Source organism: Hyaena hyaena, unplaced genomic scaffold, assembly GCF_003009895.1.
Source record: "Hyaena hyaena isolate Hyena2069 unplaced genomic scaffold, ASM300989v1 scaffold_226, whole genome shotgun sequence".
Taxonomy (NCBI): Eukaryota; Metazoa; Chordata; class Mammalia; order Carnivora; family Hyaenidae; genus Hyaena; species Hyaena hyaena.
The window spans coordinates 2,069,399-2,095,717 of record NW_024080858.1 but is presented as its reverse complement, the minus strand read 5'-3'; the positions used below and the strand labels follow the sequence as shown (position 1 = coordinate 2,095,717).

Here is a 26,319-nt window from a genome sequence, read left to right as displayed (position 1 = left end):
GAATCGCTTATTGCCACCTTAACATACACATAATTAAATATTAGGCTCTTCAATGATCTGGAATCCTAGTTCAGCATGCACTTTAAAACTTTCTGATGTTTTTAACAGACATCCCAAGATTGGAATTCTAAATGAAGTCTTTTTGATTAATGAAGCTCGTTTATTTGGTATGTCCAGTTTCTTGGGAAGCACTGTCAAACAAATGATGGTAAACCTTCATTTGGTGGTGTTATTATATGGGTATTGTATGCGTAAATTCTCTATCTGTTCTAGAAAATATATATATTCTTGAAGCTGTAGCCATTCGTATAGAATCATCTCTTGACACTCTAATCATTGAAATGATGGGTGTCACAGAAATAACCAGATTTCCTTGTCAACTGCACTATAACTAACTCTCATCATATCTTTAACCATGTCCATTTTTTATTATTTGTCATTTACAGTTATTAATCTGATGCTCTTGAAAAAAATGCATTATATCAAGGAGACTCATGAAAAGGACTTTTGACCAATACAGATTTCTGATCTTTAAGATCATAAAACAAATCTGGGTAAGAATTTCCAGAAATAATGAAAAAGCTTCCTTTAAACGTACAAGAATTAGCAACATGGGACTGAATGAATGGAGGAAGATGACTATGATTTTTGTGCTGGAAACCACATTCCCCCACTCTGTAAAGTCTCCCACTCCAAAATCCCTGGATCGTCCCTGATCAGCAAGAAGTAGCTACAGGAGATGAACTTTTGTCACTAATCCCATAGACAGGGAATGATGAACTTAATGGTGAGATATTAAAGCCACCTCTGCCCTCTCTGGCCAATCTCAGCCTTAGCAGTCATCCTTAGCCCATGAGATTGGTTAACTAACATTTCTTTCTTTGTATATCTGTAGATTGTGCATTTTTTGCTAGAAAGAGAAGAGCACTTCTGCACATCACAAAACAAGAAACAGACCCCTTCGGACGACACCTTTGCACAACCTCTAAGTGCTGAGATCATATTTAATGTGGATAACTCTAAAACATTTCTATTTTAATTAAACCAACACACTTAAACAAATACTTCACACCAGGGTCCACTAAAAATCAAGCAGTGCATTTCCCATGGTCAACTTTTTACCCGGAGCTCCTCATGGGAAATCTAAAGTGGATGGTTTAAGTATAAGGGAGCTGCTAGACCCCTTCATGTTCTTTTGGGAGATGCTTCAGTTTGAACCTCTTAAGGAGTCAGTCTCACAGCTTCACGTGCTTTTCACTCCTTGACTGAGAAGGTAGGGGAATCAAGAGTCAATGGCGCCTGAGGTACTGCGTGCGGATGGTATGCCAGCCAAGCCCGCGGTGACACAGAAACAGAAGGAGGATGCAAAACAGAGGCTCAAGGGTGCCACCAGCTCTCTTCCCCTGCCTGTCCCTCTGGCACAACACGTTTTGTGTTTTGTTTTCTGATTGCTTTTCAGTCCTCTGCACCATTTATTGAAAATATACCTTAAGAGACTTTCTTTGGGAGCACAATGTGTAAAAAAGTTCAGAAAGAACACAGAGGAAACAAAACCATGACTGAGTAGCATATCTGTTGGCATTTCCCCCCAAAGTTGGGGGGCTTTATGGACTGAACCAAATGGCTTCCTACTTTCTGGGTCCTCCCCAAAGTCAGAGTCCACTGACTAACCCAAACGGCTCCCTAGACAAGCTGAGAGAGCCAAACCAGCACCCTCTATTTGGAGGCAACTCAATGGTAGGAAGAAATCCAAGAGAGCCATTTTGTGGCCATCTTTCTTCTGAGCTTAACCTACATGGCAAGGTGGTATTACAATAAAAGTTATCTTCTTTGTAGCCATAGGGTCCTGTCAATACTCCTTCCACTTATTCAAGATTCAGCCCAGTGGGCTACTTTGTGGCATAGAGATGGGTCTTCCTATTCTACGCAAACTTAACACAATGCAAACACCCCACCGTTTCCACCTTCCCCCCCATCTCACACACACATGCCCAAACAGAGGTGCTCCAAATTCCAAATGCAGTGACCGTTATTCAATTCCCTTTTAGTTTTTCCTGAAAGCCACACCTTCCTAATGGGAAAAGCATGGAGGGCAAAACAAAAACACACACACAGTTGCTTCACAAATGGGAAACCTATGTCAGCGCGCACTCTGAAGGATTTATTTAGTCCACAGTTTGGTCAGTTGCCCCCAATGCACCTTTCCTTCCTGCTCAAACCAAAAGGTGAAAATTGCAGTTAGCAGTGGTGGACAATTAGCAGGAAGTTTTCCTGAGACAGATTCCTGCAGATTCCTGTCGATCCCTCAGATTCCTTCCCTGAGACCAGCTAGCCCCTAAGCTGCTAACCTCCTGTGTGCCATCCAACTTATTAGCCAGGGCCACATTCAGATTCCACAGGAACTGGATGCCACAGCGACCAGCATTGGCCCCTGGCTGCCTTGACAAAATGAGTTACCGAAACCCATCTTTGGCTGCCCATTGCTCAAAAGCCAATATTCAAGAGATCAGTTTTGACTGGAAAGGAGTAAGAGCTTCTTTCAGGAGGCCGGCCACCCAGGGAGAGGACAGACTCTTATCTAGAGGCTAGAGGCTAACTCTGAGGTTTCTGCCTGGCCCAGGGGTTTTTAAAAGAGTTTAGGGCAGTTAATCAGTAAAGGGAGCACAGTGGTCCCTAAGCATTTCTTGATTACGTGCAGGCTCCATTGGTGCCTTCTACAGATGTTATCTCTGTGCTGGGAGGTTGTGCAAGAGAATCGTCTAAGGGGTCTGATTCCTGTTTTGTGATGTGCAGACGTGCTCTGTTCTTTCTAGGAAAGAATGCAGGTGTACAGATATACGAGAAAAAGCTGGTTAATCAATCCTGCAGCTAAGGGTGATTACTAAAACTTAAAAACCTATATGTTGGCCAGAGGGGCAGAGGCCACTTTACTGCAATATTCAATAATTGTTTCTAAAAGAAGTTAATTCTTTTATAGCTCTAAAGTGCAGTTAATAGCCTCCATACAGCTTTCGACCTATTCTCAAATCGACAAATAGCTAGGTAAGAATTAATTATGTGTATTGCTCAGAAGGAAATCACTCCAAATAAAATCTAACTTCATTTTGAACATATAATGTATAACTCACGAACTCCTCTCTAAAATTAACTTTGTTTAATATTTGTCTTCTATCATTTCATAGAAAATCATATATAATATAAGCCCTCATGAATTCAAAGATTCCCAGAAGACATAGAGGTTTTCAGAAAAAGCGTTGCATTTGTAAATATCAATTAAAATGAAATGTAACACAATTTAATTTAATCACAATTAAAATGTAAAATTGTGATAACATGGCTCAATGTTAGAATAACTTGAAAATACTGAAAGTATGTATTGAAATAATTGATTGAAACGACCAATTATCTGCCTGAGGACAAATGTAAAAACAAACACACAAAAACAATAATCCTTTGCCAATAATACCTACTTTTTTGGTTTTGTTTTAGTTTTTGTTTTATTCAATCATGTCTTGACCTAAAACTAATATTGCTAAGTACCGAGAGTTCATTAAAATTGTGAAGGGAAGTGGGGGCATGATCCCAAAAGAATAGATTGAATTTGAAAAGTATGTAAGTGTACAACTAAAAATCTAAATATATTGAAATTGAAAACACTTAAATGACTGCTTAATAGGCACAGGGACCTGGAAACTAGATAGTGTTGATAGATACAAAATATTACAAATATACTAAATGTGGCTAATGATAAATATTGTATGCATGCATTTGACTACTATTTATTTATTTAAATAGGAATTTTATTTTTTAATGTTTATTTTGAGAGAGAGAGAGAGAGAGAGAGTGTGTGCGCAAGGGAGCGAGGGAGGGACAGAGAGAGGGAGAGAAATAATCCTAAGCAGGCTCCACACTGTCAGCGCAGAGCCCAATGTGGGGCTCGATTGCATGGACCCTGAGATTATGACCTGAGCCAAGGACAAGAGCCACCCAGGTGCCCCTGACCACAGTTTAAATTAGAGAAAGAAAACACATATAATAAAACATAACATGGTTTACATCAAACATTTATGGAAACATATTAGTTAAAAGATCCTCAAATAAAGTATTTCATGGCACTATTATCCACCTCTTAGTGTGAAGTATGTCTCAGCTATCCCCAGAAAAGTTTTCTTCCTGTTAGTGAGTTAGAATTTTCTGCTTGATTGGAAGAGCTTTTATATTGTTGACTGACGGTAGGATGTTCTGAAGACCAAATCATAGTTGATTTTCCAAAAGACTTTTATCTTTTTATGATTCAAGTCATATGTTCCAGTAGGAACAGTTATTTAATGGAAGTTCCAAAAATAAATAACAATAAGCAGATGGGTGACCATAAGTCATTAAACATGCAAATTGCAAAGTAGTAAGCGCTATGTATAATTGATTATGTTCATTTGAACACACAAATTATGAGGTTAACATTAAGTAGAAATAAAAGCAGACAGGTAAGCACATTCTATTTTGGATGTAAGTTTTGATAGAAATTTGGGGTCATGAATGACAGTAGTAGTGACAGAATTTCCATGTCTTTGTTGCCTGAACCAGGAGAAACATACAAACTTCCTCTTCCTGTTTGGTAAATGGAGTTAACTGAAGTTTAGACACTGAAATTTAGATTTGGGCAGAAATATGAGGCAGGAAGGTTGTGCCAGTTTGGGTTTTTGGCTTTGCATTTATGTATGTATGTATGTATGTATGTATGTATGTATTTAAAGGTTTTTTGGCACAGATTGATATTAGCAGAGAATGCATCCTACCTGGCTGTGAGAAGGTTGAGGTTAAATGCCTGGGCATACAGTTTGCAGGCAAAGGGGAATTCAGTAGGAATGGAAGTGAGCACTGGAAGCAGATGGGAGTCACTAGTTAAATGGGATCTCATGGAGCACTGCAAAGAACGCATTAAGACAGAGAATAACTTGTTACCTTACAATCAAAGAAGAATATAAATTACTAGTTTTCACTGAAAGGAAACATTCCATACTGGAAGTATTGACTCTGTCCAGATCTTTACCTCTAAAGCCAGACATGTTCAAACTGAATGAACTATATTAATTGGAAAAAATCTTTATCATCTTCTGCAAGAACGTTCGCATGGACTAAGTTTACCTCCCCCAGAAATTATTACCTTGGAGTGTACACTCAGGTAGTGGAATACAGCTCTTTGCCAGTGGTTTCATTTTTAATATTGCTATTGTCTGAATGTGGTGTCCTCCCCCAAATTTGTATATTGAAATACTAACCCCACCAAAGGTAGTAGGCAGGACTTGGAGAAATGTGTAAGTCATGAGGGAACCTTCATGAATGGGATTTGTGATTTTACACAGAGATGCTACAGGGCTCCTGGCCCCATGTGAAGATACAACAAGAAGTTTACAACCTGGAAGAGGACCCTCACTCCCCATACTGGCACCCTGGTTTTAGACTTCTAGCTCCCAGAACTGTGAAAAATAAGTTATTGTTGTGTATAAGCCACTCAATCTATGATATTTTGTTATAGCAGCTTGAACAGACTGAGACAAACCAGAGTTTACTGAATGAAAGTGTTATTGAATCGACTCAACACACCTGTTCTGACCCATCCTGTTAAATTATAATAACTAATATTCCCTTTACATACTGTCATTGTAAGAGAAAACCTCTCAAATTCTGAAAAAAAAATAGGGGTTGATTTTGTTTATATTGTCCACATATTTTTGAGAGTCTACTTTAATTCTTGGGAATTCTTAATTTTATGCTTCCAGGATTGGTACGTGATTAGGTTTGCTAAAAACATGTTTTCATAATTCTAAAACATTCTACCCTTTTCTAAAGGATAATTAAGCATATGGATAATGAAGAAGTCAAGGGGAGATTTTAAATAGCCTTTCTGGGACTCTAAGTAGTTCTTACAAAATGTTTTTTCCTCCTCCTGGTTTAGTAACTGACAATGGAAAGGCACTTTCCCAATGGACCATTGTTTTAGAATCAGTGGCCCCAAATGACCACCCTCCCTGCAGTGGGCTTTATAGAGCAGATGGTACACACAACATAGGGAATGTTATGGAGATGACATTAGCAGCAACTTTTCTACCATTGAGTATTAGCGTTCCTACACTTTGTGATGCATGGAAACCTTCGTTGTACAGTACTTCAGAGTTAGAAAATCTTATAAAATGAAACACAAAGCATTTGTTAGGGAGTTTGCTCTTTGTCCTTACTTCTTTGAGAAAGGAAAATTATTTTCTGATCATTTTGAAATTAACCAGGGTCTCTCATGAGATCTTCTGAAACAGGAAGAATTCTGAGGTTTTTTCCATTTGCATATGAATTCAGTGATTTTTGCCTTAAATGTTCTATCTTCTAAAGTGATTGGCAAAAAATTCTATTCTAGAAATTCCTTTAAAACATGAGAATGATAATGTATGCAAATCAAAAACATATATGTATCAGGATTTTTTTTTATTACTACTGTAACAAAATGTTACCAAATTAGTGTATTAGCAGCACAAATGCATTCTCCCACAGTTCTGGAGCTCAGAAGTCTAAAATAGGTTTTACTGAGCAAAAAACAAGGGGCCTGCAGAGCTATGTTCCTTTGAGGAACTCTGGGAGTGAATCCATTTCCTTTCTTTCTATGCTTTTAAGGGCTTCTCTTCCTTTTTGGCTCAAGGCCCTCTTACTTTATTGTAACCCAACTCAATCCTATATCACATCGCTCTGTTTCACTTATAAGGATACTTGTAATTACATTGGGCCCACCTGGATAATCCCATTTCTAGGTTTTTAATCACACCTGCAAAATCTCTTTCTCTAAATTAGAGTGCCCATTTCACAGGTTCTGGGGATTATGACGCACACATCTTTGAGCCATCACCCCACCCAACGCAACATCATATAAGATCTGCAATAAGAAGATGCTAATAATATGTGGGGAAAATTATAAAATATATTACAAAAAGTATATCAAAGGCAAAACGCTGCAATGTATAGTGTATTTCCTATAAGTAAACAGACAGTTCCAATGAGCATTTCCAATGATTCAGTTCATATTCAGATATCAATATTTTGGTATAAAATTACATAAATAATATATGTAAGTAACAAAGTATAATTTAATATAGCAAAAACAATTGAAACTACCACCTAACTTCAGAACTAAAACATGACCAATATTAAACATGCCTGTGTAGACCACCCCAATCCCATTCGCCTAATATCTCCCTAGGATAACAGCTATCATGAATTTTGTGTTTGTAAGTCTTTTGGTTGCCCTTACAATTTTGATGATAGATAGTGAGATAGATAGATAGATAGATAGATACATAGATAGATAGATACATACATACATAGATACATAGATACATAAAGAGAGAGGGATTGCCTGGTTTTGAATTTTACCAAAATAAGGCCATAACATATTTTTGACATTTCCTTTGTTTTCACTAAAAATTTAACACTGCTAAGACTCATTCTCTTTATTGCATAGTAGTATCAACTCAATTCACTGTTACGTAATATCTAATTTTGTTGCTGTATCGTAATTTATTATTATCCATTTTCCTGCCAATGCATATTTGGATTGATTCTCAGTTTTGTTTTGTTTTGTTTTTTACTATAGCTAACAGCACTACTATAAATATTTTTGTGTTATGTCTCCTACTGCACATGTGCAAGAGTTTAAGATTTATACTTAGAACTTAAATATTGATATCTTGAGTATTCATATATTTAATTTACTGTACAATGTGATTTTTCCCACCTTTTTCTACTTTCAACAGTAGTGTATATAGTATTGTTTTGCTCTATATTCTTGCCAAATACTGATATCATCAAACATAATGTCTTAATTTTGCATTTCTTTGCTTACCAATGAGTTTGAGCAACTTTTCACAGATTTCTTAGACATTTGTGATCTTTGTTCAGTGAATTGTGTCTACTTTTGATTACTTTTCTACTCAATTTTTTGTCTTTTCTCAACGGTTAATATAGGATCTTTAATAGTTTGGCAATAGCCAGGTGTCAGTTATATCTGTGTGGCAAATATCTTCTTCCAGTGTGATTTGGCTTTTCATTATCCTTAAGTGGTCTTTTAATGAACAGAATCCCCTTAATTTGGAGGGGATCCTGGGTGGCTCAGTTGGTTAAGTATCTGACTCTTGATTTAATCGTAGGTCATGATCTCACAGTTTGTGAATTCAAGCCCCACCTTGGTCTCTGTGCTGACAGTGAGGAGCCTGTTTGGCATTCTCTCTCTCCCTCCTTCCCTCTTTCAAAAATAAATAAACATTAAAAAATCTTAAAAAAAGAATTTCTTAATTTTGACATCATAGAATTTATTAAACTTTATTTTATGAGCAGTACTATTGGGCTTCTTAAAGAATCTACCCTACCTCAAGGCTAGATTAGTCTGCCGTGTGTGTTTTCTTTCTATTTTTAACCTATCTTATTCGAATTTTTAATTCATCCAAACTTGCTTTATTGAATCCTATTGTTGGGAAAGAATTTAACCTTTTTGTCATATGCAGAACCATTTAGTAAGTCCCTGCGGGCACCACTAATCTGCAACTCTACTTTCTTGGTATATCACATGATAGTTGTTTTTAGACTCCTCATTTGGTCCCATTGGTCAGTTTATCTTTGAACCAACCATAATGTTTTATAGGTATTAATCATTTTAAATACTTCCTACAGTGAGTCTTTCTACTCTTTTCTTCTTCTATAAGAATGCCTTGGCTATTCTGGACCTTTGGCAGTATTTTATACAAATGATAAAATTAGCTCATCAATTGTAAATGATAGTAAATTAAATTAAATAGTAAATTAAATTTAAGTATTTATTTACTTAAGTTTTCAAGAAATTAGGAGATGTTCCAGGTAAAAGTTTTTCACATTTTTAAACATTTATATCTTATGTAATTAGTCACAGCATGTGATACTGTTTTTTTAATATTTCAGTTCATTTCAACCCCATAAGTTATGCATTCATAGTAATTTTTTATATAGAAGAAGTCTAATCAAATTTATATCAAAGTTTTCTAATTTCTTGTTCCTCATTTCTGTTTGTATTTCAGAACAGCATTCTGTTTTTTTAAAATTCTGTCCTTCTGAAGTGCATTAATTAAAAGTCTACTTTATAAATGTTTAAGAGAAAACTGTGGTTTTCTTTAATGAATTTCTTTCACTTTCAATTTTGAAAGATAATTACTAAATACACCAATAAAATTAACTATAATATTCTCTTAATATTTTGAATATGTTAACCCACTGTATTCTAGGTTTCATTATTGATGCAGAGTCCACCACCAGTCTAGGTATTTTCCAATAAAAGTGATTATATACATACTGTATACATATTATATAATTCATTCTACCACAACCATTTTTGAACACTTATCACCCCAAAAGAAACCAAGTACACTTCAGTGGTCACTCTTCACCTCTCCCCAACTGCTATTCAAATTTCTGTCTCCACAGAATTGTCTAATGTAGACATTTTATATACATGGAATCCTACAATACATGTTTATTTATTTATTTTTTGTGACTGGATTTTTTAGTGTATTATTTGCAAGATTCTTCCATGTTGCATCATGTATCAGTACTCCATTTATTTTGATGAATGTTTAAATAAAATGTGCTGGAGCACTAGCATGGCTCAGTTGGTTGAGTGTCTGACTTCGGCTCAGGTCATGGGTCCGTGAGTTTGAACCCTGCATTGGGCTCTGTGCTGACAGCTCAGCCTGGAGCCTGCTTCAGATTCTGTGTCTCCCTCTCTCTGCCCCTCCCCTGCTCGTGCTCTGTCTCTGTCTCTCTCTCAAAAAATAAATAAACATTAAAAATTTTTGAAATAGAATGTGCTATTCCATACAAGGGAATTGTTTGGCAATAGAGAGGTGATTGTTTTAAATATATTTGCTTTGCTTTTGATATTCTACAGTTTTAATATAATATCTTCACATGGACTTCCTTTTGTTTACCTTTATTGGTACGTTTGACTTGCATTAGTTTTTTTTGTTTGTGCTGTGAAATTCTTTATTCAGATGTTTCTTACATGCATGCTTTAACACATGCATTAAATTAACTCTTTAATTTCAACAATTATATTTTTATTTTATGATTATTTTACTTTGTGATTTTTCAAACATTCCTGGTTATTATTAGCTTCTAGTCCTGAACTTACCTTTTATTTCCTTAAATATATGTTACATGTTTATTTCATATTTTGATAGGCTATTTCCATTAAAGTTTATATCTGCTCATGTCTCCTTTCTTTTGTCTGTTGTAAATTATTGCTGTTGCTATAGACACATTTGTTTGAACTTAATCTGTGATATACTTCAGGAACTAATGGATTAATTCTTAGTCACTGGTTCAGGTTTTCCATCTTGTGGTGGCAAATGACTCAGTTTCCCAATCTAGACATTTGGATTTACTTACCATCACTACTTTTACTGTAGCTTCAGCTCATTCTTATTTTGCTACCATTTTTATCTTTGAAGAATCCCCTTATTTTCTTGAGAACAGTAAATTTTTTTTAATGTTTTATTTATTTCTAGGAGAGAGAGAGAGCGACAGCGTGAGCAGGGAAGGGTCAGAGAGAGAGGGAGTCACAGACTGAAGCAGGTTCCAGGTTCTGAGCTGGCAGTCAGCACAGAGCCCGACGCGGGGCTCGAACCCACGAACCGCGAGATCATGACCTAAGCGAAAGTCAGACGCTTAACCGGCTAAGCCACCCAGATGCCCCGAGGACAATAAATTTTTTTAAAAGTGTATGTATTTTTTCCTTTATTCAGAAAATAATCTACACCAGGAGGGCCCCTCCATGTGTCCAATCTACCATTATGTTGGAAGCACAAGTCCTTTATTATTATGTTTTTCATCTATATCTGCATCTATACCTGTATTTCTTGCACATCAAGTCTTTTTTCTTTCACATTCTTTATTATATTTTAATTAGAAACATTTTTTTACATTTATTTATTATTGAGAGAGTGAGACAGAGCACAAGCCGGGTAGGGGCAGAGAGAGAAGGAGACAAAATCTGAGGCAGGCTTCAGGCTCCAAGTAAGCATTCAGCAAAGAGCCCAACTCAGAGCTTGAACTCACAAACCGTGAGATCATGACCTGAACCAAAGTCCATCACTTAACTGACTGAGCCACCCAGGTGCCTCTATTTTTTTAAATAAAATAATACCAGGTAAAAATCAGTAAAGCTTTTATTTTCACAATAGATTTCTTCCATAACCCCTGTTTTGATTCACGTTGTCTTCCTTTCCCTTTCCTTTAGACTGTTCACCTCCAGGTGACAGGCACCATGCATAATCCAACTTTATAACCCTCCTCATATTGCTTACTACATAGAAGTTGCTCAATTAGTATCAAGTGAAAAAAATAAATTATGATATTAAAATTTGGCAACTTCTTATGTTAATCATTCAAAATTACAGTGATTACTGAATTTTGTAATACAGGATACATTTTATTATGTTTTCAATGTTTGTCTAGCTGATTTTTTTTTCACTTTGAGGACCAAGCCTAATTTGATTTTCCTCAGGAAATCTTCCCTGATCCTCCCACCTTGGTCCCTACTCCTTATGCTTCCATAGCTGCAGTGGATGCCTCCCACAGAGCGCTTATAATGTGGAAAGCTAATTGTCTGTTTACAATGTATCTTGCACAAGATAATGATAGCAGAGATCATCTTTCAATATTGTGTCATGAACAATATGTGATAAGCATTTGTTGAATGAATGTAAATAAATTTGAGGATAACATTGGTCTCTTAATATATTTTTAATGTTTATTTATTTATTTTGAGAGAGAAAGAGAGAGACAGAGAGAGAGAGAAAGCTTGAGAGCAGGAGAGGAGCAGAGAGAGAGGGAGAAAGAAAGGATCCCAAGCAGGCCCCACACTGTCAGGGCAGATCCTGATGCAGGGCTCCAACTCACGAACTGTGATTTCATGACTTGAGCCAAAATCAATGACTGAGCCACCCAGGCACCCCTTTAATATTTTTTAATTTGAATACATTTTGTTGAATTTTTAGTAAAAATAAATCATCCATCTTAATTTTTCAACATAGACATGTTCAAATATATGCATGTGCCATTAAGTATACACATTTTACTTTTACAGAAAATCATTGAATAATAATACTTGTGGCAAAACTTACATCAAGTTACACATTGCGTAGCTTTCAAATAAATTTCCAATAATTTAGTAAGGTTAAATACCAGTCCCAAATAATAGCATTAACAGCATCATCAACCAATTTTAAACACAGTAATAGAAACTGAATTCTTTAACTTGGAAAAAGTATCTTTTCAAAAGATTAATTAGTATCCTAAATGTTGAACTTGTGAAACCACTTTGATTAAATCATGTTTTAAATAAGAAAGGCAATAACAGTTTCCACTATAGTCATCATTTTAGATGAAAATGTTTATAATCATTGGAAAGCATCCAAGTTGTTTTTTAAAAAATCCTCTACTTGGCAATAATATTTATTTTTGTGCTATTTTGCAATGAGTATTTTCAAAGTAACATTTTAAAATAGTATTTTTAAAGAAATGTCTTCTGAAAATATGCCTAGCATATTCATTTCTCACAATGCTTTATAGTCAGGGCACCTGGGTGGCTCAGTCAGTTAAGTGTCTGACTTCAGTTCAGGTCATGATCTCATGGTTCACGGGTTGAAGCCCTTTGCTGGGCTCTGTGCTGACAGCGTGGAGCCTCCTTAGGATTACTCTCTCTCTCTCTCTCTCTGTCTCTCTCTCTCTCTCTTTTTCTCTCCCTCTCCCTGACTCATGCTTTCTCCCTCTCAAAATAAATAAATAAACCTAAACAATTTTTAAACTCCTAATTCTTATTCAAATTTATTGAGATATTAAACAAAAATATGTTGTAGTAAGTAAATCAACCCATTTAAAGTTTTTGTAAATTGCATGATTCCATGTGAGTTAGACCCTAATTAGTCACATGAAAAATTATTTGTATAAGAAAAATGCATCAACAAAACAAATGAGCAAAAGGAGGAAAAAGAGAGAGACAAACCAGTTAACTATAGAGAACAAACTGATGGTTATCAGGCGGGAGGTGGGTAGGGAGATGGGCTAAATAGGTGATGAGGATTAAGGAATGCACTAGTGATGAGCACTGGCTGCTGTATGGAAGTGTTGAATCACTAGATTCTACACCTGAAACGAATATTACAGTGTATGTTAACCAACTGGAAATTGAATAAAAACGGAAAAAAATGCATTATATAGCTGTTGGAATGATGATTAAGAAGAATGCTAGATAATGCGAAAAATTTATTAAATGAAAATGAAAGATGCAAAAACACATGTGCAATATAATTTCAACTATGTGAAAAGAAAAGAAAGGAAACAAACACACCTAGATATCAACAGTGACAGCATCACTGAGACCCATTTCCTTTATTCTGTAACAACACAGTTGAAAAGCACTTACACCACCAGTATAGAAATGTGGATGCTAGTCTGACAGAGGTAGAGTGTGTGTACAGATGTGTATGGGGGGCAGGGCAGAGGAGGAGAGAGGGAGACAAACACAGAGACAAAGAAACAGAGAAGAGAGAAGAGGAAAGGGCAGAGATAAGTAAGAAGATGGGGGGGAAAAGGAGAAATTGGGGGAGGGGTGCTTGATTGGAAATGGCCTGAAAACACTAGGGAGCTTTAAACTTAATCATAGACCAGAGGGAAGGGAGTGCTTAACAATTTTAATTAACATTAGATGATTATTTTTCTCTATTTTTTTCTAACTGGTCATTTTAGTTAGTTTCTAGCAATCCTATACTCCCTTATGCAATCAAAGATGAATATTATGTTCTATGTCATTTTAGGTGATACACTGGGCTGTGAGTTTTACTAAATTTGGTCTTTCCCCAAGATGCTTATTATGGAGAAATGACAACCTGGCACCTGTTAGATTTAATTGGATGACATGTAGGTATAGGACTTGTGATTTCTTGTCAGTGATCATGTTGATCAGTAATCCCCCAATTTCATTATGAGACAAACAATCAAATATAAACCACATAAACCCAGAATCTTTGCAATCATGACTGATACTCTATCATGTGGGCAACATATTCTTGAAAGCCCTGAAACCAGAATGTATGGGCCTGGATTACAGTTCTGTCACCTGTTGGCTCAGTAATCGTGTTGAAGTTACTTAGCTTATCTTTATCCCATAGTCCACATCTGTAAAACTAGGCAAATAATAACACCTACCTCAAAGATTTGCATGAGGATTGTAGGAATAATCCACAAAGCACCTAGTAGAACATCAGGCACAAAGTGAAATGTAAGCAGCTATATTTGACTTTAGGGAAAAAGGCCTTATAACACAAATTATAGAGGCAGGGGGAAGAGGGGCAATTAAATACAGGCAGGATATACAAATATACATAAATGTTGCAATGCAAACGTTAATACAAAAACTTACTGATAAGCTTATCATAAGAGTTTGAAAATTTTCCATAAGATACTAGTCATCAAGTTCAACATGACAAGCATCTCTCCTGAATGCCTATTGTTTCAAAAACTATTTTATAAACAGAACACATAACCACATTTCTATTTAATATGAATTCTAATTTAGAGGATCTAAAAGCTAATAAGTGTGGTCCTAATACTTATGTGGATCAATCCAGTGCTCAAAGACGCCATCAGGGGAAGTACTGTTATAACCATCCCTATTTTATGGAAGAAAAAACAAGACATGAGATTAGAAAGCTGTTCACTGGAAGACCCTTGGTTTGATCCCAAGAAGACTTAGTTCTGGGTCTAGTATATGAAACATTACAATATTTGCTTATTTGAATCATTATTTTTTGTACCTCGTAATGTAACAATTTCAAATATCAGGCCTATTATTTACTATGTGACATATACATGAAATTTAAGTACATTTGAATGGATACTTACTTTCAAAGCCAAACATGATATATAACTTTGTCAACAAGATATTTTCTTACAAAATTATAGTTTTTAATGTGTATCAATCTATTCTAATAATAATAATAAATTTTGACTCCTGAAATATCAAAATTAGTCTTTCTCATTTACAAAATGAATGGCTGTATTTAATCACTGTTACTGTATAATGTTAATAACATACTCCTGTAGTATAGCATATGCTTACAAATCACTTATTTACTATGTAAGACGATGAAAAAATAAAATTAACTTCTGGAGGGTTTCCTGCAAAAGGAGTGTGTAGGGAAAAGAATCATTAAATGTCACTGTCCCAAAATTTGATAATTCCATGTAAAAGTCAATTCAGTTGCCTTATAAGACTTATGAATGAGTTCAATACATATCTAGATTTTAGAAATGTGAGGTACAAATATTTATTTCATTATCAATATATATTATCTCATTTTTATTGTTTTTTTTTAAATTTACTCACATATAACTTTCCTACATTTTCACTGTTATAGAAGCATGCCCAAGTGAACAGAGGAACTTCTGTTAATAAAACAGTCTTTCTTTCATGTATAGCCAAGGAATGATAACACACTTCGAAGCTGGCTTTAGTAGGTCTACTTAAAATTTTTTTTGCATGTGCTGCATACACATCCATTATCTCTGTTTTGCAAAACTGTATCTTCCTTTATTGCATGCTCTTTTAGTACAGGCAAGTTCTTTCAAATTGAGTTATGAGAACTTCTCTTGGTGGTGCTATTTGATGTCATTTTATTTACCCTTTGCACATTTTCACAAATGATCAAAACCCACATATAATATAAATGGTTGCCTAGTGTAAATGGGATACATTGGCTATAACTAGCTTTAAAAATTTGTTTTTAAAATGCTGAATTTGGTTGTTTCATAGGGAAGCTTCCCAGCACAATGTTCATTTGCAGACAGGTCAAAACTCAGACTGTGAGAACCATTAAAAGCTAAGTTTCTAGGTCATTAAGAGATAGTCATTTTTGAGTTTTCCATTGGATCCTGGCCCTGACCAAAGACTCAAAACGTGTTAGTAAACAAAGATATTTCTGGTTATTCACAGAAAGAGCACAATGCATGTAGGATATTATTTGGCCTTGGTGACAGGTGACAATTGGTTTCTGTCTTGTATGATTTAGAAACAGAAATTGAAGGTTGCTTGATGTCCTTTTTTTAGTTCAGTCTTGGAGCAAAAAGTGTTCTGGGAAGATCTGAGATTGTGTCTATAAAGTTTATCACGAAACTAACGGTGTAGGATAAGGAGAGTCAACTAAATCTTATTACATACACTACAGCTCAAAAGTACTTTTATTTTAGCTTCACGGTGGGGAACATTTGCAGAGTGTTCTCGATTATATATACATATATAACTGTAAGATTCAGTCCCAAGGAAATTCTTTAGTTGTCTGTTATTTTTCCGGGCAGGCATCATTATAACTGGGGTCGCTTTCATCTTCTCCTATGGTTCAGAGAGAGGGAAATTATTCCTTTGGTGGTAGTTAGGGCTGAAGCACAGACTTCAGAACAGCAGGGCATGCAAGAGCTGGCCGCCAACCGTGGAGCTCTGCTTCTCGGTGTTCCAAGCTCTCGGCAAAGAGAGGGTGACCTGTCTTTGGCTCGTAGAAGCTTGTTCATATATCCCCATTTACACGTTCTGCAGATCCTTGTGGCTGGTGGGATTTCCACATTATCGCGAACTTTGTGGTAAAAAGCTGAAGTGAACTCTGTTCCATTGTCACTTTGGAAGACACATGGGGCCACCTAGCAAGCAGAAAAAAAAAATAAGATCTGGTATGTAACCTCAGTTACAGTTAGAAGATAAGGGCCTCGGTGTGCAAATAATGATCAAGGGAACATATAGATTTATAACATTCACTACTCTGAATTTGACCTCCCTGTGAGAGAAAGCAATCTACTAGGCCTGATATTATGGAAACATTCTTTGTGATTGTTTGGTTACATATTCTGATACCTGGTAATTTGGTATTCACGGAATAAAAATATAGATGAAAACTGGTGTTCAGTTTCTCTGAACATCTCTAGACTTGGCTATTTTCCATAGAAATAAAACCTTCCTAAAATGTTCACTTTATTCACGCTTATAATGAAATATACATGTTTAATTTATTTGCTCAGTTCAAAAATCTAAAATGTATTTGCTCATTTCAGAAGTAATAGGTGATGCTTATATCCATATACTGGCTATCAATCTTTGTCATTCGATATATTAGTCCAGAAATTGTGAGCAAGAATTTGATTGAAGTCAATGACCCTTCCCCCCACCTTTTTTGTTAATGTTTATTTATTTTTGAGAGAGACAGAGCATGAGTCAGAGAGGGGCAGAGAGAGAGAGAGACACAAATCTGAAGCAGGCTTGAGGATACGAGCTGACAGCACAGAGACCAACGCAAGGCTCAAACTCACAAACCCTGAGATCATGACCTGAACCAAAGTCAGATGATCAACCAACTGAGCCACCCAGGCATCCCTGACTCTTCCGCTTTTGAACTTAACTATGAGTAGACTGCTTGGGAAAACTCTTTAGCCCAGTCTTCTTAAAGGATTACTGGAAATACTGTTCTTCTCTATTATTCTTTTATTATTTCAAAATCACCTTTCATTTTCCCCAAATCGCCTGTTTCATGGAACTCACTGCTATATTAAACATGAGGAAATGTGTCTTCATTGTGAAGAAGTATATAAGATAGCTTTTTTTATAAGACATTTTTATAAGATAGCTTTCAAGAAAATTTCACTATATACATTCTGGATGCTATTGGATATCTACTAAAAGAAATGGTTCTAGAAAATAAACACAAAGCTGAAAGTATTTTACTTCAAGTGTCTAATAGCTAGCTAACATTTTATTCTGACAAACCAAGACAGTTAAATTTGAGTGGAATGGCAAAATATAGGCATAATAAAATTGTACTCTTCTGTGGCCTTTTCTTTAGAGACATATAGATCACTAAAAACATGGGCAAAACCTTGTAACTTAAATAACTCTTGTCAGTAGTGATGAGTGAGAATTGTGGGATATGAGAGCTCACAAGGATGTCAGTGGTTTTTACAAAAATTCAGAGGATTCCAAAGAATAACACATAAGATTCTAAAGTTCTTAAAGCAGGTTTTTTTTTTCCTTTCTCTTTTATTATAGGATTACAGAGTCAATATCTTCCTTCGTCAGAAATGGAACGATCCTCGCCTTGCATATAGTGAATATCCTGATGATTCTTTAGACCTAGACCCTTCCATGCTGGACTCCATTTGGAAACCTGATTTGTTCTTTGCCAATGAAAAGGGTGCTAACTTTCATGAAGTGACTACAGACAATAAATTGTTAAGAATTTTCAAGAATGGAAACGTTCTTTACTCCATAAGGTGAGTTATAGACTTAAATTCCTGATTTCAGTGAAATACAGTTATTGTTTTAATTTTTTTAAATGAGTGTTTTGAGATTTTTGAGTGGGGGTTATCATTGTTCTGCTTGAGTTCCTCTATTACACCATTTCCCAGGTATGTCTAATCATCAGTTATAGACCCAAGTTCCATATCTAGGAACTGATTAATTCTTGAATAATCTACATTTTTAACAGCCATTTAATATCAGCCAGACTGGTGGTTAGTTTAAAGGCAAATTGAATGGTAGATGATTTAGACATTGTGATTATATTTCTGTGAATGTATACTTCCTTTAAGTATTTATAAGTGAAGGAATTTTGGATTTACTTGTTTGGGATTCGTTTTCCATAAATTATTTTTCAGGTATTTGTATTATTTTTTAACATCCTTGGGCTTCTCTGGTCATTCTTTGGAAAAGATCTGATTTACATTTTATTTATTATGCATTTCTCAGAAAACTATGTAGCTTTTAAAAACTAATAGCAATTCATAACAATAATTAATACCAAAACATAAACACTCATATTAAAATTTCTTGACTACTGAACTTTAGATCTCATTCAACTTTGTCTCTTAAACATCAAATAAGTTTAAAGTCAATAATTAGCAACTTGAAAGGATATATGGGGTGATTTGTGAAGCCCCTGAGAAATATTCTAAAATAAATAATTATCATAAAACTTCCATAATTATTTTATTTATTTAGTTTATGGGTAGATTATGGATATTTCATTGTTTATATCAACTCTCATTGGAATTGGAAAATGGTGCCATTCATTATAGATTGCTTACATTCTTTCTTCTATTTTTTAAAATTTTTTAATGTTTATTTTTGAGAGACAGAGAGACAGATTATGAGTAGGGGAGGGGCAGAAAGAGAGGGAGACACAGAATCCGAAGCAGGCTCCAGGCTCTGAGCTATCACAGAGCCTGATGGGGGGCTAGACCCCACAAACCATGAGAACATGATATAAGCTGAAGTCAGATGCTTAACTGATTGAGCCACTCAGATGCCCCTAGATTGCTTTCATTCTTGTAATATTTCGGGGAATGTTAGGGAATGATTCTGAATTGCATCTTTTTTCCTTCAGTGTGAGTTCAGATGAAACAGATGATGTCTCTCGGCTCCTAGTTTTGGTTTGTTATACCCTGGCTCTCACATAAACAAACTTCATTTTTTGTGACTTGTTTTCAGAACTCTCACAGGACTTTAAAATCTTCAAATAGCTAATAGCTTCTTTATTAGGAAAAGTCATGCTATTTGTCACTCAATTTACAAATGGAACATCTGGGATATTTCATGAGAGATCTGGCTTTCCTGCTTGTTTAAAGAATGTCCCAGCAGATCTGGCTTATTGAACTTATCCGTAAATGAACAGATCCATTTATCTATACTTCCTACTAAAACAAAAAAAGTGAACTGAATAAGGGATAAAAATGGCATTAACACACAGGAGGATGAAAGTAACTGGAAAGAAAACTGATGGATGAGTGATGATGACCTATTTTAGGAAGCTTCAAAATGAATGCACTTGTGAAAACTGATGTAACAGAGCTGAAATCTAAGCTAAGAGGGGGAGCCCTAAAGGAAGAAAATAATATCCTCAGACTTTTAGAAGTGTATGATAGTTTGGACTTCAGAAAGTAAGAGCTAGAAAAGAAATAAAAGGACAAGAATTGATTTAAACTTTGTAGAAAGAAGACTGAGATTTCTGTTTCTGATTTTTTCACCCATGTCCATCAGACTAGGAGTTGCCTTCTTGCCTTCTGAAATGGGCAGAAAGGACAGAACATCTTGGGGCGGTCAAGAGCTTCAGGAGTAGGGACCTTCTCAAGTATGGGTGGCATCTATCATGTATGAAGAATGTATGAAGAAAATAGAGATTACCTGAGGTTTGCACGCTGTATGGTGAAACTCTTGTTCTCCTTAAAATGCTGAAAGCCAGGTCTAAACTTTAATTGAGCAGTAGCAGTCAGAAGAATACACCTTTGGAAAAAGATCTATAGATGCTGACAATTGGAGAACCACAAAGAAAAACTCTGTGCAGCCATGTTTTATCTGACAATTAAAACCATTACTCAATGAACCATCTGCAACCAACTGAGTTCCAAATAGTTTTTACTGCCTCATTCTTAAATAAAATCAGATAAAGGGGAACATTCTATAATATTAACAATAACCAAAAAAAGGAAAGAAGTGGAGGCTGGAAGAAACATGCAGAGAAAAATAAGAGAAAAGAGGAGAAAGTTAAAGAAAGAGAAAAGGATTGACTCAAGAGAAAAAGCAGACAGCAGAAGAGACCATTAAAACAGTAATCTCCGGATAGATGAGACAATTGCATGCATGAAGTAAGATCTTTCTAGGAAAGGAATTAAAAGGAGTCAGTCAGAGCATAACAGGAGCAAATAGTAAACCAAAGTTTTTTCACTTTGGCTAAAAGACTCAGTAGAGTATTTGGAAGATGAAGTGAAGTCTCCCAAGAAGTTATATCATGATATAATGAAGTAGAAGGGAAAGAATATGAACATCAGAGCATCAGTACAGAGGTTTAATATTTGATTAGAAAGAAAGAATGGAAGAAAATAGAGGTTTCCATGAAAAAAAGGAATTGATAGATTAACAGCTATATTAACCATTGAGAGGGACTTCGTAGCTCTGATAGGAAGTGTATTGAATTTGTAGCTCTGATAGGGAATTTGTTGACTATTAAGATGAGACAATTATTAGTACTAGAGAAAATAAAATACTACACAAGAGTTATAATTAAGCAAACTACTATGCTTAACCATGAAGAGTAATAACATATTCATAACATGTAAGCACTGAATATTAATTTAACCATAAATATTTATGCAACTAAATTTTGAATATTATGGGAGAGGTAAGTACATGGAGTGTGGTATAAAAGAAAATTTTTCCTTATAAGAAATAGACAATTTTACAAATTAAAAAAAATCAAACATAGTATAATTGCAACTTGGATATACGATTATAAATCTTAGTGAAGTATCTAAAGAAAGGCTGCCTCTGAGAAGCTAGAACTGAACCAGAGGTAGGATGGGTAGGAAAAAAATAAAACTGTTTTTATGCTTTCTATACTCTTTGAACTTTTTAAATGATATCAGTGACTTATATTAATAATTTTTAAATGGAATTACTTTTCAAGCGAGGGCTTTAGAGCCAGAAACATGACCCTTTGTCAACGTTGGGATTTGGTTTTACGTTACTTATAAAATTAGCCTTTTACTTATTTTATGGATACTGACAGAAGACACAAGACTCAGAGTCAGAGATAAAAGGATGTATTACTTACTGTAGGCAAGTAGCACAAACATCAGTGAACTTGCCTAAGTTCTCCATTGCCCTCAAATGTCATTGGGACGATGAACCAGGCCCTGATGGATAGGACCCGCCCTGTGTGTCTGTGACACAGCTGTGGGACGCTAAGTTTGGGGAATCCACTGCCTTTACAGCAAGCTGGAAGCAAGTCTCCTCTTTGTCTAAAGGAACAGCATCGTCTCATCTCTCAAAATGAGCAGCTGAATAAACAACCCTGAGAACTGGCTCAGGTAAAAGAATAGCCAGGGCTAGTGACTTGGCACACACCCAGCAAGACAGGCACCAAGACACAAGAGGCCCAAGGAAGCCTGTCTCTCTCAAGCCAGGTCCCGGCTCTATGGTTCACCAGCTGTGATGGGAGGCAAGTCTCTACTTGAAAGACTCATTCTTTGTATATGCATGATAATGAACATACTGATCACCTTGAGCCTGAAATAATGTATGTAAAGCACCTAACAGAGTGCCTGGCATACAATAGACACTGAAGTTATTTTTATTTTTATCTTCCTCAAAAAAATAACCCATCCCAAACATGCAAGTTCTGTAAATGAGCACTGTATGGACACTTGCAAGTTATTAATCTAAGTCTCCATTTTGTCACTTGTGTAATAGGGATAACAAAATCCTCACAAGATAATGGAAGCACATGAGAGGCAGCTTAATGTTATCTACTGCTTACTTTACTAATACATACGCATTCATCTTTATTGCTTATATTACAGGAGTGTTATTGCATTAAAAATCAAATAACAGGAAGAAGTTTTGTATCAAAAATGCATGCACAGTGACTTGCCAACTTTTATTTAAACCAAATATAATCACTTTTTCTTTGAAATCAGTTGAGAAAAGAATTAAGGTTTCCTTATATAATATGTATTTTTTGAACATTAATTTTTAATAGAAAAGGCAAATTTATCAACAGAGACTCTGTTTAGGATGCTGTTTATTTAAGGGTAATCAATTGACAACACCATAAAATAGCCGTTGTAAGGAGAATTTTGCATGTGTGTGATTATGCATATTTCTCTGAAGAGATCCTTAGCTTACATCAGCTTCCTGAAGCAACCATCAGTAATACTGAGATTCCACTGGTGATGGGTTGATAATCATCAACTTTATAATCATATTTAAAATCAAATGACAACAAACTCCAGATTAGAACACTATAACAATCTCCCTTCCAGTGCTCCAACAATCCAATTTCTCCTGAAAGTTTTTGATCTCTGTAAAATCATAAGAGAATACCAAAACACTCAAGTAAATATATAAAATCAATGGGGGAGTTCTTTATACTTTCTAAAGTTTAATTATATATATCTGATTTTGTTGAATTATTTTTAATGTTTTTTTTTTTTTTAATTTATGCCTAGGAGAGAGAGAGAGAGACAGCATGAGCAGGGGAGGGTCAGAGAGAGAGGGAGTCACACACTCTGAAACAGGCTCCAGGCTCTGAGCTGGCAGTCAGCACAGAGCCCGAGTCGGGGCCACGAACAGAGAGATCATGACCTAAGCGAAAGTCGGACGCTTAACCGACTAAGCCATCCAGGCGCCCCACATCTATCTGATTTTTTTGGAAGAATCATTTCTGTATCTTTTACTTTATTTTTTTAATGTTTATTTATTTATTTTTGAGAGAGAGAGACAGAGACAGAGAGGGAGAGAGTACAAGCAGGGAAGAGGCAGAGAGAGAGAGACACAGAATCTAACTGTGGCTCAGGCTCTGGGCTCTGAATTGTCAGCATAGAACCTGACATGGGACTCAAACCCGCAAATTATGAGATCATGACCTGAGTTGAAGTCAGACTCTTTTTTTTTTTTTTTTTATTTTTATTTCTAGGAGAGAGAGAGACAGCGTGAACAGGGGAGGATCAGAAAGAGAGGGAGACACAGACCCTGAAACAGGCTCCAGGCTCTGAGCTGGCAGTCAGCACAGAGCCCGACGCGGGGTTGGAACCCACAAACGGCGAGATCATGACCTAAGCGAAAGTCGGACGCTCAACCGACTAAGCCACCCAGGTGCCCCTGAAGTCAGACTCTTAACTAACTGGGCCACCCTGGTGCCCCTGTTACCTTTTACTTTAAATATGATATAATAATTAATACTGACTGCAAAAATTTCTTGCATTATATAAATATAAAATTTGAAAAATCGTATTAATAAGAGAACCTATTTTCATGAAAAATGTTTCAATGCCTTTAAAAGGCAATGTACTTAGAGGTTAAGGTTCTAAGAAGTACTTAGACCTAGACTCCCAGAGTTGCAAATTCAGCTCTAAGATTTCTTCCTTGTAATGTCAGGTGAGTTGGCTGGTTAGTTTCCTCATCCCTAAAATAAAGATAATACACTTTATCTGTCTTATAAACTTGTAGTAAGGAATAAATGAGTTGAGAAATAATGTAAAGTATTTAAAATTGGACAGCAACATGTGGAAGAATGAACCTGGACCTCTTTCTTAACACCATACACAAAAATAAACTCAAAATGGATAAAAGACCTAAATGTGAGATAGGAAACCATCACAACCCTAGAGGAAAAAACAGGCAACAACCTCTTTCACCACAGCCATAGCAACTTCTTCCTCCACATGTCCCTGAAAGCAAGGAAAACAAAAGCAAAAATGAGCTACTGGGACCTCATCAAGATAAAAAGCTTCTGTTCTGCAAAGGAAACAGTCAACAAAACTGAAAGGCATCCAACAGAATGGGAGAAGACATTTGCAAATAACATATCAAATAATGGGTTAGTATCCAAAATCTATAAAAAACTTACCAAACTCAACACCCAATAAACAAACAATCCAGTGAAGAAATAAGCAGCCAACATGAATAGACACTTCTCCAAAGAAGACATCCAGATGGGCAACAGACACATGACAAGATCATTCATCATCAAGGCAATATGAATCAAAACCACATTGAGATACCACCTCACACTGGTCAGAGTGGCTAACATTAACAACTCAGGAAACAATAGATGTTGGCAAGAATGTGGAGAAATGGGAACCTTCTTGCATTGTTGGTAAGAATGCAAACCAGTTCAGCTGCTCTGGAAAATGGTGTGGAGGTTCCTCAAAAAATTAAATTACCCTACGGCCCAGCAATAGCACTTCTAGGATTTTATCCAAGGGATATAGGAATGCTGATTCAAAGGTGCACATGTACCTCAATGTTTATAGCAACACTTTCAACAATAGCCAAATCATGAAAAGAGCCCAAATGTCCATCAACTGATGAATGGATAAAGAAGATGTGGTTTATATACAATGGAATACTATTTGGCAGTCAGAAAGAATGAAACCTGCATTTGTGACACCATGGATGGAACTGGAGGGTATTATGCTAAGTGAAATAAATCACTCAGAGAAAGACAGATATCATGTTTTCACTCATATGTAGCATTTGAGACACTTAACAGAAGACCATGGGGGAAGGGAAGGAGGAAAAGTAGTTTCAAACAAAGAGGGAGGCAAAGTATTAAGAGATTCTTAAATACAGAGAACAAATTGAGGGTTGATGTGGGGGCAGAGGAGAGTAGAAAATGAGTGTTGGGCATTGAGGAGGGCACTTGTTGCAATGAGCACTGGATGTAGTATGTAAGCAATGAATCACGGGAATCTACCCCCAAAACAGAGAACATACTGTATACACTGCATGCTAGCTAACTTGACAAGAAATTATATTTAAAAAACAAAGTAACATAGAAACTGAAAACAAAGATATGTTCAAAGAAAACCAATTAATAAAAATCATACCCCTAAGATAAAATAAAATAAGATAAAATAAAAGTATCTACTATATAGTAAGTACAATAGGTATATTACCTTTTGTGATATTATAGATAAAATTGAAAAATTGATAATCAAGAGGTGATTATTCTTATAACATTAAATTTAGAAATATTAGGAACTAATAAAAATACTTATCAGTATGGGGCACCTGACTGAACTCAGTCAGTTAAGTGTCCAACTTCAACTCAGGTCATGACCTGAGGTTCATGGGTTTGAGCCCTGCATCAGGCTCTGTGTTGACAGCTCAGAGCCTGGAGCCTGCTTCAGATTCTGTGTCTCCCCCTCCCTCTGACCCTTCCCTGTTCATACTCTGTCTCTCTCTCAAAAAATAAATAAACATTAGAAATTAAAAGATACTTATCGGTTTCATAAAGAGCCAAAAATGGAATAAAAAAAGATGTGTTATTTTTTTTATATACTTACAATCTGAGATAGACACCATGCTCTATGCAATACTTTTTCAAACATGGACACTACCTCAATTCTAACCAGGTCAGCTGTTTGTCATAGATTATAGTCATCTTTTTTAACATTACTACTTCACTAAGCCAAGACTTTTTAAGAGAAAATAAAAAACACCATATCCTGTTTATGCATCTTGTCTCAGAAAGAGAACCCAGTGTCCTCTCTTACACAAGAAGATATTCATTTCCAAAACAGTAGAATGTGATTAATTGCCTTTTGATTTAGTTTTCTTTTGATGTGGTCAGAACATATCTTTAATTTATATGTAATATTTTGATGAAGAAATTCAGAATCACACCCACCAAGCTGACATGTATTTTTTTATCC

The 26,319-nt window shown here is 35.7% G+C and overlaps 1 protein-coding gene across 2 annotated transcripts in view; it reads left to right on the top strand.

Annotated features, from left to right (window-relative positions):
- The window catches only part of GLRA3 (glycine receptor alpha 3), a 181,539-nt gene that overhangs the window by 87,745 nt on the left and 67,475 nt on the right, over positions 1-26,319 (top strand). For both annotated transcript variants that reach the window (XM_039243238.1, XM_039243239.1), the window contains exon 4: positions 18,155-18,378. In XM_039243238.1, the coding sequence (XP_039099169.1) occupies positions 18,155-18,378 (224 nt within the window). The remainder of the gene's footprint in view (positions 1-18,154; positions 18,379-26,319) is intronic.